The sequence below is a fragment of the Struthio camelus genome, chromosome 2, assembly GCF_040807025.1.
Source record: "Struthio camelus isolate bStrCam1 chromosome 2, bStrCam1.hap1, whole genome shotgun sequence".
In the NCBI taxonomy this organism is placed as follows: domain Eukaryota; kingdom Metazoa; phylum Chordata; class Aves; order Struthioniformes; family Struthionidae; genus Struthio; species Struthio camelus.
Window position 1 is genome coordinate 81363400 of NC_090943.1, and position 14471 is coordinate 81377870.

The 14471-nt window shown below is 38.5% G+C and overlaps 1 protein-coding gene across 5 annotated transcripts in view; it reads right to left on the reverse strand.

Annotated features, from left to right (window-relative positions):
- CTNND2 (catenin delta 2) overlaps positions 1-14471 on the reverse strand; it is a 669170-nt gene that overhangs the window by 321295 nt on the left and 333404 nt on the right. For all 5 annotated transcript variants that reach the window (XM_068931423.1, XM_068931424.1, XM_068931421.1 and 2 more), the window contains 2 exons: positions 5190-5224; positions 4723-4839 (listed from right to left, as the gene is read on the reverse strand). In XM_068931423.1, coding sequence (XP_068787524.1) covers positions 4723-4839; positions 5190-5224 — 152 coding nt within the window. The remainder of the gene's footprint in view (positions 1-4722; positions 4840-5189; positions 5225-14471) is intronic.

Consider the following 14471-nt stretch of genomic DNA (forward strand, 5'->3'; position numbering starts at 1 on the left):
GAAAGAAAGAGAAAGAAAGAGAAAGAAAGAGAAAGAAAGAGAAAGAAAGAGAAAGAAAGAGAAAGAAAGAGAAAGAAAGAGAAAGAAAGAGAAAGAAAGAAGAAAGAAAGAGAAAGAAAGAGAAAGAAAGAGAAAGAAAGAGAAAGAAAGAGAAAGAAAGAGAAAGAAAGAGAAAAGAAAGAGAAAGAAAGAGAAAGAATGAAAGTTCTGACCTGCTCTGCTGCTTGCTTGAGGCTGCTGTGCTGGCTGTTACAACTACTTACAATGGGGAGGAAGGAGCGCATGCCCCTGCAGTCACGCTAAGGGACTGTGCTGGCCCTTAGGACACGCAGCGGCTAACGGCTGCTAGGCTCACCCTCAGGAACTGAGCCTCTGCGGGGACCACAGTCATCCTGCTGGGGACATCCCCACCAAGATTTAGGACAATCCAAACTCCCCTCTGACTCCAGAAAAAATATGTCAGGTCATGTCTGATGTAAATTGGAGTGATGCAATGGTGACAGATCTATAGTACGTAAAAGATAAAAAGAACATTACTGCAGTAGAGGAAATTGGACTAAGGAGACGCAGGCTTAGTTCTCAGCTCAGCTACAGACTTCTTGCATAATTGTAGAAGTTCCCTTACTTTTTGTTGGTTTGTAACTAAAATCACATATTTTCAAGGAGCTAATTTATACTGCGTTTGGAGAGAAGGAAGAGGCAGGTGAACTTGCAGGAGTAACCCCCAGACATGTACAACCTTGTCCTAGATTCAGCGGAAGCAGGGAAAACATATATGAGAGAACACAGCAGTTCTGAATCTGCCAGTCTGTCTGACAATAGAAACTTTTAAAAAGTGATTGCTCTGCTTGCATTGCTGTGAATCAATCAAAGCATTATATACCAGTACCTATATACTTGTCTATTTGTTGATTCACACTCAGGTGAGGTAACTGGTGACCACAATTAGCAGTACAGAACCACCCCTGTTTTAAACCCCCTTCCTATGACTTGTCCCATTAGGCTTTGCTGACAGCTTATATTTGCTAGCAAAGAAATAGCACATGTGAGGTGATATTTGGGATTTAGAGTATTATAATGGCTTCCTATGTGGCCACTTTTAAAAACTAATTCGGAGAAAATCAGACTATATAAAATTGAATCATAAAGACACTGACTACAGACAGACTAATCTCCTTCAGAGGAACAGCTACTGATAGATTATCTTGCTAGACTAGAGGCACATAGGTCACAAAAACAATCTGTGGTCACATGGTCACATCCCCAGGCAGCCTTTGATATGACTGTTTCAAAAAAAAAAAAAAAAAATCTGTCCCAACTAAAGCAGAACTGCCATGGTAGGTTAGAAATGCCTTCATGAGAGTCAGCCTAGTCACAGAAAATGCAGGTATGCATCTGAAATGCAGAAGTTGCAGAAGTTTGAACTGAAGTTGCAAAGTCAAAAGCTCAAAAGTTAGGAAAAGACAGACTTAAGATGCCTTTTTTTGAATTATTACATCAGCACATACACTCTTCCCCTCCCTCCTTACCTTATGGACAGTGCACACAATGCAAAACTATTCAGTATTTCGTAGCTGTCTCACTTTTCACTGCATGGCCTCAGGACATCATTGAAAAATGGCCAATATGAAGAAAAAAAGTTTTTAGAACGCTGGTGGATTATCCCATGACAGTCAACTCTCAGTACAAATACATCACAAATATTATGATTTCTCTAACAGCTGTGAAGCGAGACACTTATATAGTCCTCATTTCCAATTTGGATTTTGAAGAAATTAAGACAAAAAGTGTCTATGAAGTGCACACGCTGCGTTTGATACGTTTCTGAGAGTTTTAAATTTCCCTTTCTATCGTGCTTTATGTGTTTGAGACATTGCTTCTACAGAGTCAGTTAAAGCTGTTTGTGCTCAGCCCTCCTGCAAATTAGCCACCAACATCTAAAACTAGGTATCAATAAAAGATGACTTGAATGATTTCGCAACTATCGCATCAGAACTCTAGGACACAAGGGAGGGATAAAATCCAATTTTAAGTGCAGAGTTTAACTGCCAAATATGAGATTTTTTGTTTTCGTTTAGTATGTATCTTCTAACTACTGTAAGCAATAAGCAGCAGTGCTCTAGCTGAAATCCCTCTTCAGTACACTATGCAATTTGAGCTCTAGCTTTGGGGTAAATGAGGCATGGATGGAAACTGGACAAAACAGGGCATGATAATGACTGCTTTACAATGCAGCTGCAAGGAAGCCAAATTTTGTTGCACAAGCAACCTTGACTTCAGTATTTTTGACTTTGCAACCATGGTAACATTTTAACTATCTGACATATATTTGTGATACTTTATTCTAAACTGAAAAAAGAAACCAAAAAACCCCCAAAGAAATTCCAGTATATGACATCCTAATTGCAATTATGAGTGATTAGCAGAGCTGCAACCTTTACCTTTGGCATATATATCTGTTTCTTAATTAAAAATACAGATAGCAAGTAGCAATCTAGTTTCATTACCAGGGTGGGCCTGGAAGAGAGGAGTATGGGGCTCTCTGACAAACAGCTTCACAAATATTTGCCGATAATGAAATGGTAAAGAATCAATTTGCAGCTCTGTGGGGAAGTCCGCTCCCTTGCGGACATATGCATCTGCCTATTTCTTCCAAAATTTCCAAAACGTTTCTCAGAGACGATTTTTGTCCTGTCCATAACTCTTACTTCCTCCACTGACTGTCACTCTCATCACCCAGATGTTCACTCTCTTTCCACCTATCTCCTGATCCCAGCAACAAACCATTCAAAGAGCAAACCTGGCCTTCAACTCTCTGCCTCCTGCCCAATTTCAATAAATGTCAGTTCCTTCTGTTCTGGTTCCCTACAAAATCCATCTCTTTTTCTCCTCTTCTCCACCACTGTTTTCCATTTGCCTACATTCCTTATTCCCCCTCCCATCAAATTCCTGTTTGCATTTTATTTTCCTGGTACATGCCTCTGAAATTTGTTTTAGTACTGAGTTTTTCTCACAAACCCAGCCTTCTCTCCACCTACTGCCGTCATCTTTCCCTAACATTTTCTCCTCAGTTTCAGTCTCCTTATCTAGCCAGTTTCTGCCAGGTTCACAGCAAAGATAGCCTCCCTTTCTCTTCCCCAAGCTCCCCTACCACCATCTACCCGGTCTCATCTTTCTGCGCCATCCCAGTACAAAGGCATTCTTATCATCCTAGTCATTTAATCTGTTTCTCCCTACCTTCAAATGAGAAAAAAAAAAGTAACGGAAAAAATGAGGACAAATTGTAAGGGCTTACATTATTGCATCATGTTTTCCCAATGGAAGACTGTGTGCAGATCAAGCAACATCTTATCAAGACTGTTAGCAACATTGTTGGCCCAGATATCTCACATACATAAAAAGTGAAAAACTTCTAATCTCCCGTGTCTGCCAACAGTGGATTTTGCTGCAATTTGTGTAAAAAAGATTTTAAAAAAATTTCTAACAAGTTAGTCTTCTGCATTCAACCTTGCAACGCCTTGCTTTAACCTGAAATCACGCACACATTTTAGGGTGATGATTCACCATCGCTGGTGATGCTTTGCAGAAGATGGCTGTCCCACTGCATTACTCTTCCCAAAGGAAGGGGAAATCATCCCCTTTGTTTCTAAGAAAGCTGAACTTTGGCAGCCACCTTGAAAGACATGACTCAAGTCATCAGGTGCTGGGCAGCAGGGGATTGAAAAAGACAAAAATAGCTCAAGAGAGCAGAGGAAAGACATCTATATAGAGGAACACTAGAGAAAACTAAAAAAACCAAGATAGTGTCAGAAGCAGTAGTAAGAGTGAAACAAAAGCATAGGAACGTACTATGGCACAGGGGAACACAGTATTGGATAAGCGAATGAGGAAAGGAAAATAGGGAATTGTCCTGCTTTTTCATAATCTAGTGCTGTATCTCTTAACAGACCCATTAGCCCACTGGAAAACTGTCTCACTGTAGGTGACTCACGAGCACATGTGCTTGTAGAAATCTCTCTTCAAATACATTCAGTTGTATGTCCCTCCTCTGCTTTGGCTATGGGCTAGCCATGATTCCCTTCCACAGTCACTGGTACCAGCAGAGGATCTACTCACTCACTGCACACTTCTGCAAACAGGATGGCTGCTAAATCCCCAGCGAACAAAGCTTTGGTAAAAGACTCCAGCTTTCTCACTACAGCCGGTATTCTTGGCATCATCTTTAAAAAGTTCACCTAACTATTTCTGTCTGTGTAACCATTTGAGAATGCTAGTCTTATGGAGTATCAGTTACCTTGTACTGAGTGGTTAAAAAGTGACCTCAGAATTACTCACACCACCACACTACATTTTATTACTTTTGCATACTCTTAACAGTGCTGACTGACAGTTACTTTTGTAGTGGTGACACTGAAGTCTTGTGACCGTATAGTATAGCAGAGCTCTGCTGCAATTACAGTATATATTACTTAAATAAAAGTTCTTTGATCTAATCCGCAGTTCTTTTGTCCACAAACTTCCAGTGAGAGTTGCTCCATTACAAAAAAACCCCAAAAGTTAACTTACAAAGGTAGGGAGGTAAGTTTCCTACTCCCAACTACATTGTCTTCTGTCAATACGAGAAAATAATCAACAAAAACATTACAGAAATGCATTCAATTTTACAGCATGAAACATTATAAATACTTCTGGGTTCTAAAAAGCACATTTCTAGCAACTTACTTTCACTGGCAGAATAGTCCTGTGGATCAAGTATCCCTGACTCCTGCAGTGATCTAATACAGGAGTCCACCAGCTCCAGACCAGTGGTGAGTTCATCTTCTATGTCCTTCTGGCCATCTGTAATAAAATAACAACATAAAACATAAAAGAAAGCTGAAAGATAAAAACAGCTACATGTAACTAAACACTCACAACTCATGAAGGAATGGGTAACGCACCAGGATCACATATTCAAAGGAGGCTGGCCATACAGATCCAGGAAAATCATGCCATACTTTGAAGCCTGGCCTGCTATTGAGACAATTGAGGTCTAATCTTTAAAACAGCTACAGACATGTTTAGCAATACCCCCTGTGAGAACTTCGCAATATTCTAGCTGTTACATTTGCCAAGCCTAGCAACTTTTGCCGATTTTTGTTAGTTTGTGGTAGTGTTATCACACTATGCTATAATGACAAGCACATTACCTTGTGTTTGCCAATGAAATTGCTCTTCTGTTGAACTGTAAAGAAAAAAAAAAAGTGTTAATTCTTTTTTTTGTGAAACCATTCAGTGGTACACCACCAACATCCAGATCTAAATCTATTCTGATAGAACTGACTTAAGCATGTTAAATAACATATTCAAAATATATCAAGTATTTTTTTTTCCATGGATGACTTGCATAGCATTCACTCGGTAGTGGGGATGCATCTTCATTTCTTAAATATATAATTTAAAGTATACATATGAAACTCTCTGCCTAGCCTTGATATACAAATTAGACTGTTTCAAAGACAAAAATATTAACATTTTATCTTGCAACTTGTTTGGATCCTTCTATTTCCTCATTTTCTTCTCACTATTTTATTTTCTACTATATATGGCTTTGGGGAGAAAGCCATAAATCGCTTTCTCAAGTGTACAGTTACATGTGATTCCTACAAGAAACTACCTATATGACTTCTGGTTCTATTGAGCATTATGTGCATTTCTATATTATTCCAATGCACAGCAAAAGTAATTCAATTGGCCTACATAAGAGAGTGAATTTAGATGTGTCTGTGTTGCCATGTACAAACACTTAAACAATGGGAGCTCTTAATTTTAAAATAATGAGGATGCATATATGAGGATGGGTTAGGTAATTTTTTTTCTACAGTAAATAAAATGAGGCTATACTTGATTAGGCAAGGAGTGCACTTTCCTCCAAGGCATGATCTGCTTATCCTTCAATATACATCTTTCTCACGTGCCAAGAATACAGAAAGGATTGAAGCTACTCAGCAATAATCATTATTTTGATAACACTGATTTTATTATTATAGCCATGATTAAAACATTTTTCTGTACATTTTACAAGGTATTTATAGGGGAGAGCAAAATCGTATGTCACATCCATCAGTTAAAAAAGAAAGAAATTATTTTTAACTGTTCAAATCATAAATTAATTTCTTTCTTAAATGCTCTTTTTAATAAGCAAATGACTTTGCATTTTGAATTGTTTTCCCTGCTCCCAAAGGATCCTGGATCACTTATGAATATGTGAGTATCGCTCCTAACATCTATGTTCTGTGAACAAGACTCATGTAAATGAAACGAGAAGGTTCTTTTTGGAGGTCTCTTTTTACAGGAAAAGAACTTGGGTTAATGATTAATCAGATCTAATCGTTAAAAAAAAAATTGTATAAGTGCCTAATTTACATATAAATAGTTTTAAATGCACATCTTTTAATTTCTAGCCAGCACCAAAACTTTAACTCTGACAAATTCAGATCTGCAGATCATCATTAATTTCCAAATACCTATACAGATCTACCATCTGTGGTTGATACTGACTCACTGTAGTGGGATTCCATGGATTAAGAAGCTAACCCTGAGATGAAACTCAACTAAAATACTTGCATTCGAGTCCATCAAGGTTAAATATTTAAGATAAACATAGCCAGAGTCCTTTGGTAGATGATAACGGCAAAGGGGTAAACTGGAAGAAATGACTTTCATTTAAATTACCTGTTCAAATGCAGCCATAGAGGATGGTGACTAGGGAGAGTGGCTATTTCTGAAATAGTGATTTTTTCCCATTTGAAATTCTTTGTGCTCGATTTTCAAAATCACCAAACAATGCCAGCTCCAACTCATGCACTGGGAATTGAAAGCACTCTTCCTTTCTGGAATTAGGGTCATCCATAGTAAGTCATTTATTACTTCTCACTTTACAGTCCCACTTCCGGCGTCCATACCCCTATGTGATAGACGCTACAAATTTAATATGTCAGGTGGCATTTTTGCTGGCAGAATACATTATTAAATCTTTTTGGCAAGAGCACATTGATGTAAAGATTGTGTCATCTCATCTAAATTAGCAAGAAAGTCAAGTCTGTGCATAAGCGTGCATAAGTCTGTGCATGAGCGTTCTGTTAAAAAATTAGGTTTTTCCTTGTTAAATGTGTACTCTTCAGCTTGTAAACAGTTTCATGTAGTTGCATATTACAAGACTATTTCTTGGTACAAACCAAATCTCAGTCTTGCAGACAAACACATAACAAGTTTCCCTAGAAAAATCTGATTAGGATTTGACATAGTTTAAATTTAGACATCATGGTCTTTCCCTGCCCCTTGAGATCATATTTTTTATATATATATATGCATATATATATACATACATGCACACACACATTTTTTAAAGGAACATTCCCTTTTCTTGCCATGAAAGTATTCTCGAAAGTATCCTCCTAGGGGAAGGGCCTTCAAACTGTCTCACAAGGGTGACTGATCTGTTTGAGTGAGTACAACTGCTTTTTTTGTGGCTTTTCTGGGTGCTTTTCCAGCTTTACAAGACAACAGTGCAATTGACTGCACACTGACATCAAATTCATGAAAAACAAACACAATTAACAGAAATATTTCTCCCATTAATTTTTCAGGATGTTCAGCAAAACAGAGCTTTCAACTTGATAGTTTTTTCCTAAAGAAAAAGAAAGAAAAGGCTTAAAGCTCATTATCAACAACCTTTCTGCATATTCCTATGCCTTATTATATAAAGTTTGTAAACTCTACTCTTCTCCTAAACTGAGGAAGTTGAGAATAATAGATACTTTATTGAGAAGTTCTGAATTATAGAAAACAGAGTTGGGGGGGGAGTGTTAATCAGAATTCCATTAGTATAGTATGAGAAATCATCACTATAAAGTATTAATGAGCTGAGAACTCAGACAGGTATAATCACCACCTTCCTTAACGCAAAACAGAGTAATTATGAATTGTTGGCTGTATTCTTCTCTCATCACTGGTAGTCATCTCATCATATATCTACTTCAAACTTTCTGTTGCAAGTAAGACAACCATTCTACTTAATCATATTAGTGTGATGTGAAGAATCCTGTGTCACAGTTCAACTATGCAAGAACTTTGATTCATCTACCTTCATACTGTCTTTGGAAAATACAGGTTTATTCAAGGAATAAGCATTCTGCTTCCCAAGGAAGTAGAAGAACCTTAAGAATGAGAAGATAATGTTAAAATAGACAAAAGCACTACAGACTGTGATGTGTTTAGTTCTGAATGTTCAGCTTGAAGCTGATGACCACGCCTTCTGTAAGTATGTACCACACTGTGCCTAAAACTGTATCTTTAATATCCACCTATGAATGGAAATACTCCAGTGAAAGTTGTACCTCCTATGGCAAGTATGAGCAAAGTGACCACAGAACGGTCAGCTTGGTTCCATCTGCACTCACATGCTCCCGTTCCTGCACATGTGTAATAAAAGCAGCAAAGTAGGAAGAAATCTTTGTCAGTGGATGAGAGTTCATATTTGACCTTGCATTCTAGGAGGATGGAAGGAAAATGAGCATAGTATTCTCTTCATTTTGGGGGATATTAGACAAAGAGTACTCAGGGAACTCCACCTGTATCTGTACAGCATGGAAAGATCCGAAGTACAGTATTGCAGAAATACCAGGTTTCTACAATCAGCAAAGGCTGTCCGACTCTTACTAGAAATCTATCTTCATCAATTTTATTTCTTTTTAGGTGTGGAGAAACAACCACAGTCTGAACTACAGTATGTCTATATATAAACAACAAATTGGGCTTTGGGGAGCCTTAATTATTTTTCTCCTGTATCTCAACTAAAGATAAAAAAGGAGGAGTCCAGCAAACTAGCTCACAAGCAAGAGGGTTCTCCGTAGGCTACCAAAACGTCTACCGATGGCCAGCAGCAGAAGTGTCAGAATAACGTAAACTATATATGATCATTAAATGCCTCTAACCACAACTTAAGAGAGCCAAAAAGCAGTTTTGGTTGCTTGCAAGTGAACATTCAAAGTGACCTCAAAAAAACCCTTTCCAAGAAGACGCTTACGAGCTGTATTTCTATAAAAGTAATCGAAACACTCACAGGAAGTAACCCGAGGTGGGGAATATTGCTGAGCATCACAGCAGAATAAAAGCATCCATAACATTCATCCTTAGATGACAGAGCCATAAGGCCTGTACAAGCACCCAATCATTCACTTTACAAAAAAAGCAGCCCTCACCAACAAAAAGACACTGCCCTTGCGCTGGCCAGCTAAACTCCTAGAAGGGGGAACGTGCCTAGGGCTTTGGCAGCAGGGACAACAGCAGGACAAAGGCAGCTTATGTCAAGCCCTCACCCACCTACACATTTTGCACACTATCTGTTCACAACAGCACTAGCAGCAGTGTAGCTGGAGTTTACTTCTTTACGCTAATATCAGACTTGACTCCCTTCAGAATAACGTTTCTTGGTATCTCCCGAGATGTCCAGTGCAAGACCTACCTGCATTTTCTAACATGCTATGTATTATGCAGTTCATGGAAATTAATTTTTCTTAGCCTGTGCACCAAAATATGCCAGAGCACGTGCATACTAGGGCATACGGTTTGGTTATTCAAGTCATGGGCCTCAGGGCTCTTTCAAAGAACAATGTAGCACAGAAGCTTAGTTCTTGCTGGTAATGGGGGGAGGGCAGGGTCTTCTCTAAGTCACTCTGTAGCATGCCTCTTAATTTATCACAGAGTTGCATATCAGCGTGAAGGGCAAACCTGCACTTTTGTATCCCTTTAACTGTTCAAGAAACGTTTGCATGCCTGCACACTGTGTAGTAAGAAGACTGAAGAAACCTACGTAAATTAGGTGTAATTAGTAAGAGCAAAATAACGTGGCTGTTATAACTTACTGCATTCAGTTTTTGAGAAAGCGCTATAGCTGTCTAGGCCAAAAAGATTTTTTATTGTTTTCTAAAACAATTCATGAAATTGTATTTAACACCATCGGAAAACAGCTATGAAAGGTATTTTACAAGGACCTGTATCAGCACACAATCTTTTCGATTAATTCTGCAATGGAGTCACCCAAACATAGCTGTACAGAATTACAGGCAGATACTGTCTCACTGATTTTTAAACGGCTATTCTGGATGTTCTCAGTTTGTGGAAGGTGGAAGAAAAAAAAGATTCAGAGGCATTTCACAGAAAGTAAGGAGAGGTTCAAAACACTAATATTCCCTCAAAGGAAAGGAGAAGCAGTTCTCAAATCAGCAGTACGCTTTAAGTTATCTGCAAAAATTGTAAATAATCTTTAGTACCAACTGTCTGAAAAAAGAGTTAAGACTTTTGACATAAAATAAATCCAGGAAAAGCTGCCAAGCCCTCAGTCAATTACTGCAGAAAAGGCTGTATCCACCACATGCAATTTTTTGTTCCCCAATTTAAAACTAAGTGAAAATCTCTGACTGTAATAGCCACTTCTATAGCTGTGACACAGTAACCTCTTAAATATTTAATAGAATACTGTTATTCAGCTATAGTATCAATAAGTCATTTCGATGTTCCTACAAACCTACTCCAACCACCTAGAAAGATCAGAGAAACTGTAAAAAACAACCAAAGCAAAACAACCTCCCCCCAACCCCAAACCAAATACCCAAGTCCACCAGTATCTTACTGATCACTGCCTTTTCGAACGCAGCGAATTTCAAATCGACTTTTTTAAACTGCTCCAGAATTCTTTCTGGTTTTAGATGCCAGAAAACACTCCCAGTGGTTACTTTCCACTTTTATTAGAAAGGGCTCACTGCCTTTATTTCAAGAAAAGTTGTTTTTTTTTTTTTTTTTTTTTTAAAAAGGGGCTGCCAGTTAATGAAGTTCTCTTTGACTACAAATTCCTAAGAGGAAAGAGCTGCCTGGTTTTTTTTCCCCAGACAAATTACTGCTGTTGCCTAGATTTTACAAAATCAATAGCAGCACTCCTGGTGCAGATCTTGCAACTCTGATATAACTGTTTTGTACTTCTTGCCAGTGATGCAGGGGAATATTCACAGCAAAATTTTCAGAAAGGTTTGGTGATCAGTGCTTTTCCTCTACATTTAACACTTGCAGAAGTGTGCAGACATGCTTGCGTTTAAAAGCTATTTTTAACTGCTCCATACATTATTCAGTCCTGTTTATATCCACATTTCCTGTAATGATCATGCTTAATAACAACTGTTCTATTTCTTCTTATTTAAATGTGAGTTAAAGTTCAATGTGCTGTGCTGCTAAGAACACTGGAAATGATTCTTCCGATTTACCTATGGAGCATGCACCAAAAGCCGGCAGCAGCATTCCTACATTCCACAAAATTTGCTGCTCATTTGCTTGCAATGCAGGCATCCAAGACCACTACTTAATCGATATCGTCTATTTCCCTTTTGTTTTTACCCTCATCCCCAAGATGGTCAACCAGAATATAAATTATTATTATTTTTTTAGATTTTTAAGTTCCTAAATTCATTCCACATACCTCCTCTCCCCCACCCCCCATCAGTTCTTAAAGTTCTGGATTGGACTTAACCATCTAGAAACAAAACGCTTGCTACTTAGCTTACAAAACCATCCAGTTTCCCTTGATTTTAGTTTTGCAGATAGTTACTTGCACCACAGTGAAGACAGAGAATCCTTTCACAGCAGGAGCTGTGAATCTCTACTATTCAAAGGGAAAGAATTTGGAGAACGTGTGTGAATACTTGTTAACGTTAAAATTGGAAGCAACAGCGTTATTAACGAAGTAAGTGCTATATACGCTTGCCTTATTATACCTTAGGTGTCTGTTTACGGCCTCTGTGGGAGACAGGACACTGGGCTACACAGACCCTAATTCTGAATCGACACAACCATTCTCATGTTCTTATTCAGAGAAGCTTAAAAAAAAAAGCCAAGTAATTTCATTTTGCAATTTCCCATTTTTAGTTAATTAGGGAAAAGGATGGCAGCCCACAAAGAGAAGGGATTGGCTTAGTGCTGGATTTCTGCTAAGATAATAAAGTTAGTTCTTCCGGTTCACTTCAACAGCTATTTTTATTTGAAAAAGGAGCTCTCTTTCAAAACTGAACAGGAGCACACTTAAAATTTTACTGTGTCTCCACAGTGCATCAATTTCAATAGTGTTGTACTATCATATTTATTCCACCCCAGTGGTCATATTTGGATTTGGCCCAAGCTAGCATCTAAAACAGGATTTAGAATGAACTTCAGAGCTCAAGCAATACATCAGAAATTGCAGATTTAAGAAATGCAATGCGGGATGGGTAGAATTATCACTGCCTTCCAGCAACTGAGCAGTCTGGCACCTAATCACAACTTAGCCTAGCAGTACCCATAAAATTATATTCTTCAAGTGTGCCTAATGGAGAGCATTCCACACAAAATATGGTAATAGCTGCCATGCTTTGGAAGAAGAGGAGGTTGAAAAAAAATCACCCCTGGAAGGAGGAATGAAGTCTAGTTCCTGCTTTCTCTCCTCCCTCTTACTCCAGTAGTTCAGTTACTTGAGCACTCATGCAGGATGTAATAGAACTAGAATAATTCTGTTTCTCCCATCTGAAGAAATCCAGAGATATATCTCAATTAATTGTGAGATATAGCTCAATTAATTGTAATCACTAGACTATTCTCTATTTTTCTTTCTGAATCCCCAGTAATGTATAGAAAAGCACGGGGTATTCTAGTAAAGGAACTCCATTATAAAAGATGCCACCACAGCAATGCTCACTTTGCTCCAAGTTTTGAAAGAGGGCTTCATAGGAAGGTACCAGGCAGTAAAACCCACATGGGAAAAGAGATTCCCAGCAGAGAAGAATAAGGTACTGAAGGTCCAGATGTAAGATTGACTACATCGCTTTTCTCTGAATTTCATATAAAGTACCTTAAACATCCTGCCCAATATTTTGACATTAGGGCGAAATATCCAGTGAATTGAAATCAATTCTGTTCTGAGGCACGTCATTCTCCACGTATTCCCTAACCACTTAAGGAACTCAAACCAAACCATGGAGATATGGAGAGAGCCACTAAAAAACAGGCATTACAGCAAACTTTTTCAGCAACTTTTTCAAGCTGCATTTTGATACCAGGAAATAAGTGTTTAAGAAATACAACAGAAATAAATTCCCTTTGAGGGAACAACAGAGATGCATGAGGATACAGCAATATTTCTTCCTCTGATAGCTAACTGCTAGAGCAGGTTAACAACCCCCTAGCAAAGAGAGACCAAAAGGTGAAACTCCTCTTCTCTTCATTACAGACAAACTACAAGATTCTCTCTTCTGCACAAGGCTTAATCCTTCATACGCAGTCTAAGTCAAGTGCCTCATGCTGAACATCTGCTTTAGGTAGATTACTTTTTTAAGTTTGACCACACTTTTATATGACTATTTCAAGTGCAATATTTGTTCTATATTGTCCTTGATAACTAATAAGAAAGTGATCTTCTCTTGCCGTTGAAGGAAGATTCATTTTGCGTTCAGCACTTCCTTAGGGAAGGAACGCAGACAGAAGCCAGACAGCTTCTACCTTACAGAAAGAGCCTAGTTCCCAGCTCCTAGTTTGAAGGAAACTTCAAACACAAAAATAGTCTGCCAGTAAGAAATTGCTTGCCACAGTCCTTCCCAGTTCCTCTCCCTTATAGCCTCTTTACCTCAGCCTCGCTCAGCTCCTTCCTCACAGTCTTCAAAGACACCTGCCCCTCCAGGCTCTTTTTCCTTCTCCTCTCTTCATGTTAATAACTCCCTAATTTCCTTTCCTTTCCTCCTCCCCTTCCCCAAAAGGGAGCATAAAGCCAGGATGTTTCTTCTTTTTGCTTATGTACTATTCCCTTTCCCATAATTTATGCCTGTTAATAGTTGCTCGGGCAAGGAGCAAACTCCTACAGCATTGGCAGAGTGGCTGGAAGTCCCTCGTAACTAACAACAAATCCCGTCAGCGTTAATATCTAGTCTAAATTTTGGAACTGAACAAACTTCATGGTAGTCTTCTCCACCTTATCTGTTGCTTTTCCTTTCGGTATTGTCTGCCAGACATACGGACACAAAACACAGCCTCGAGGCTGAAGAAGATGCTACAGAAAGTAGAAAAGACTTTGTTGATCCTCTTTTCAGGGAAGACTAAGTAAACAATTTGATGAGTCCATTAAAAAAGAAAGTTCATGTGCTGAGCAAATTATGTCCTGTTGAGATGAAGGAGAGATAATCATAGAATAATTTTGATTGGAATGACCTTCAGAGGTCATTTGGTCCAAGCCTTGCTTAAAGGTGGGCTAACTTCAAAGCTAGTTGCTAAGGGCCTTGTCCTTGATATAACATTGTAAAACGGCAGTAGGGAGCTTGCCTGAATATTCTGCTGTTCAGAACTTGTTCAGGCAACTCTCATTTTCTAAGAAAGAAAAGCAAAACTGATAATAAATAAAGTTAGAAGTGTTTAGTAAGCTC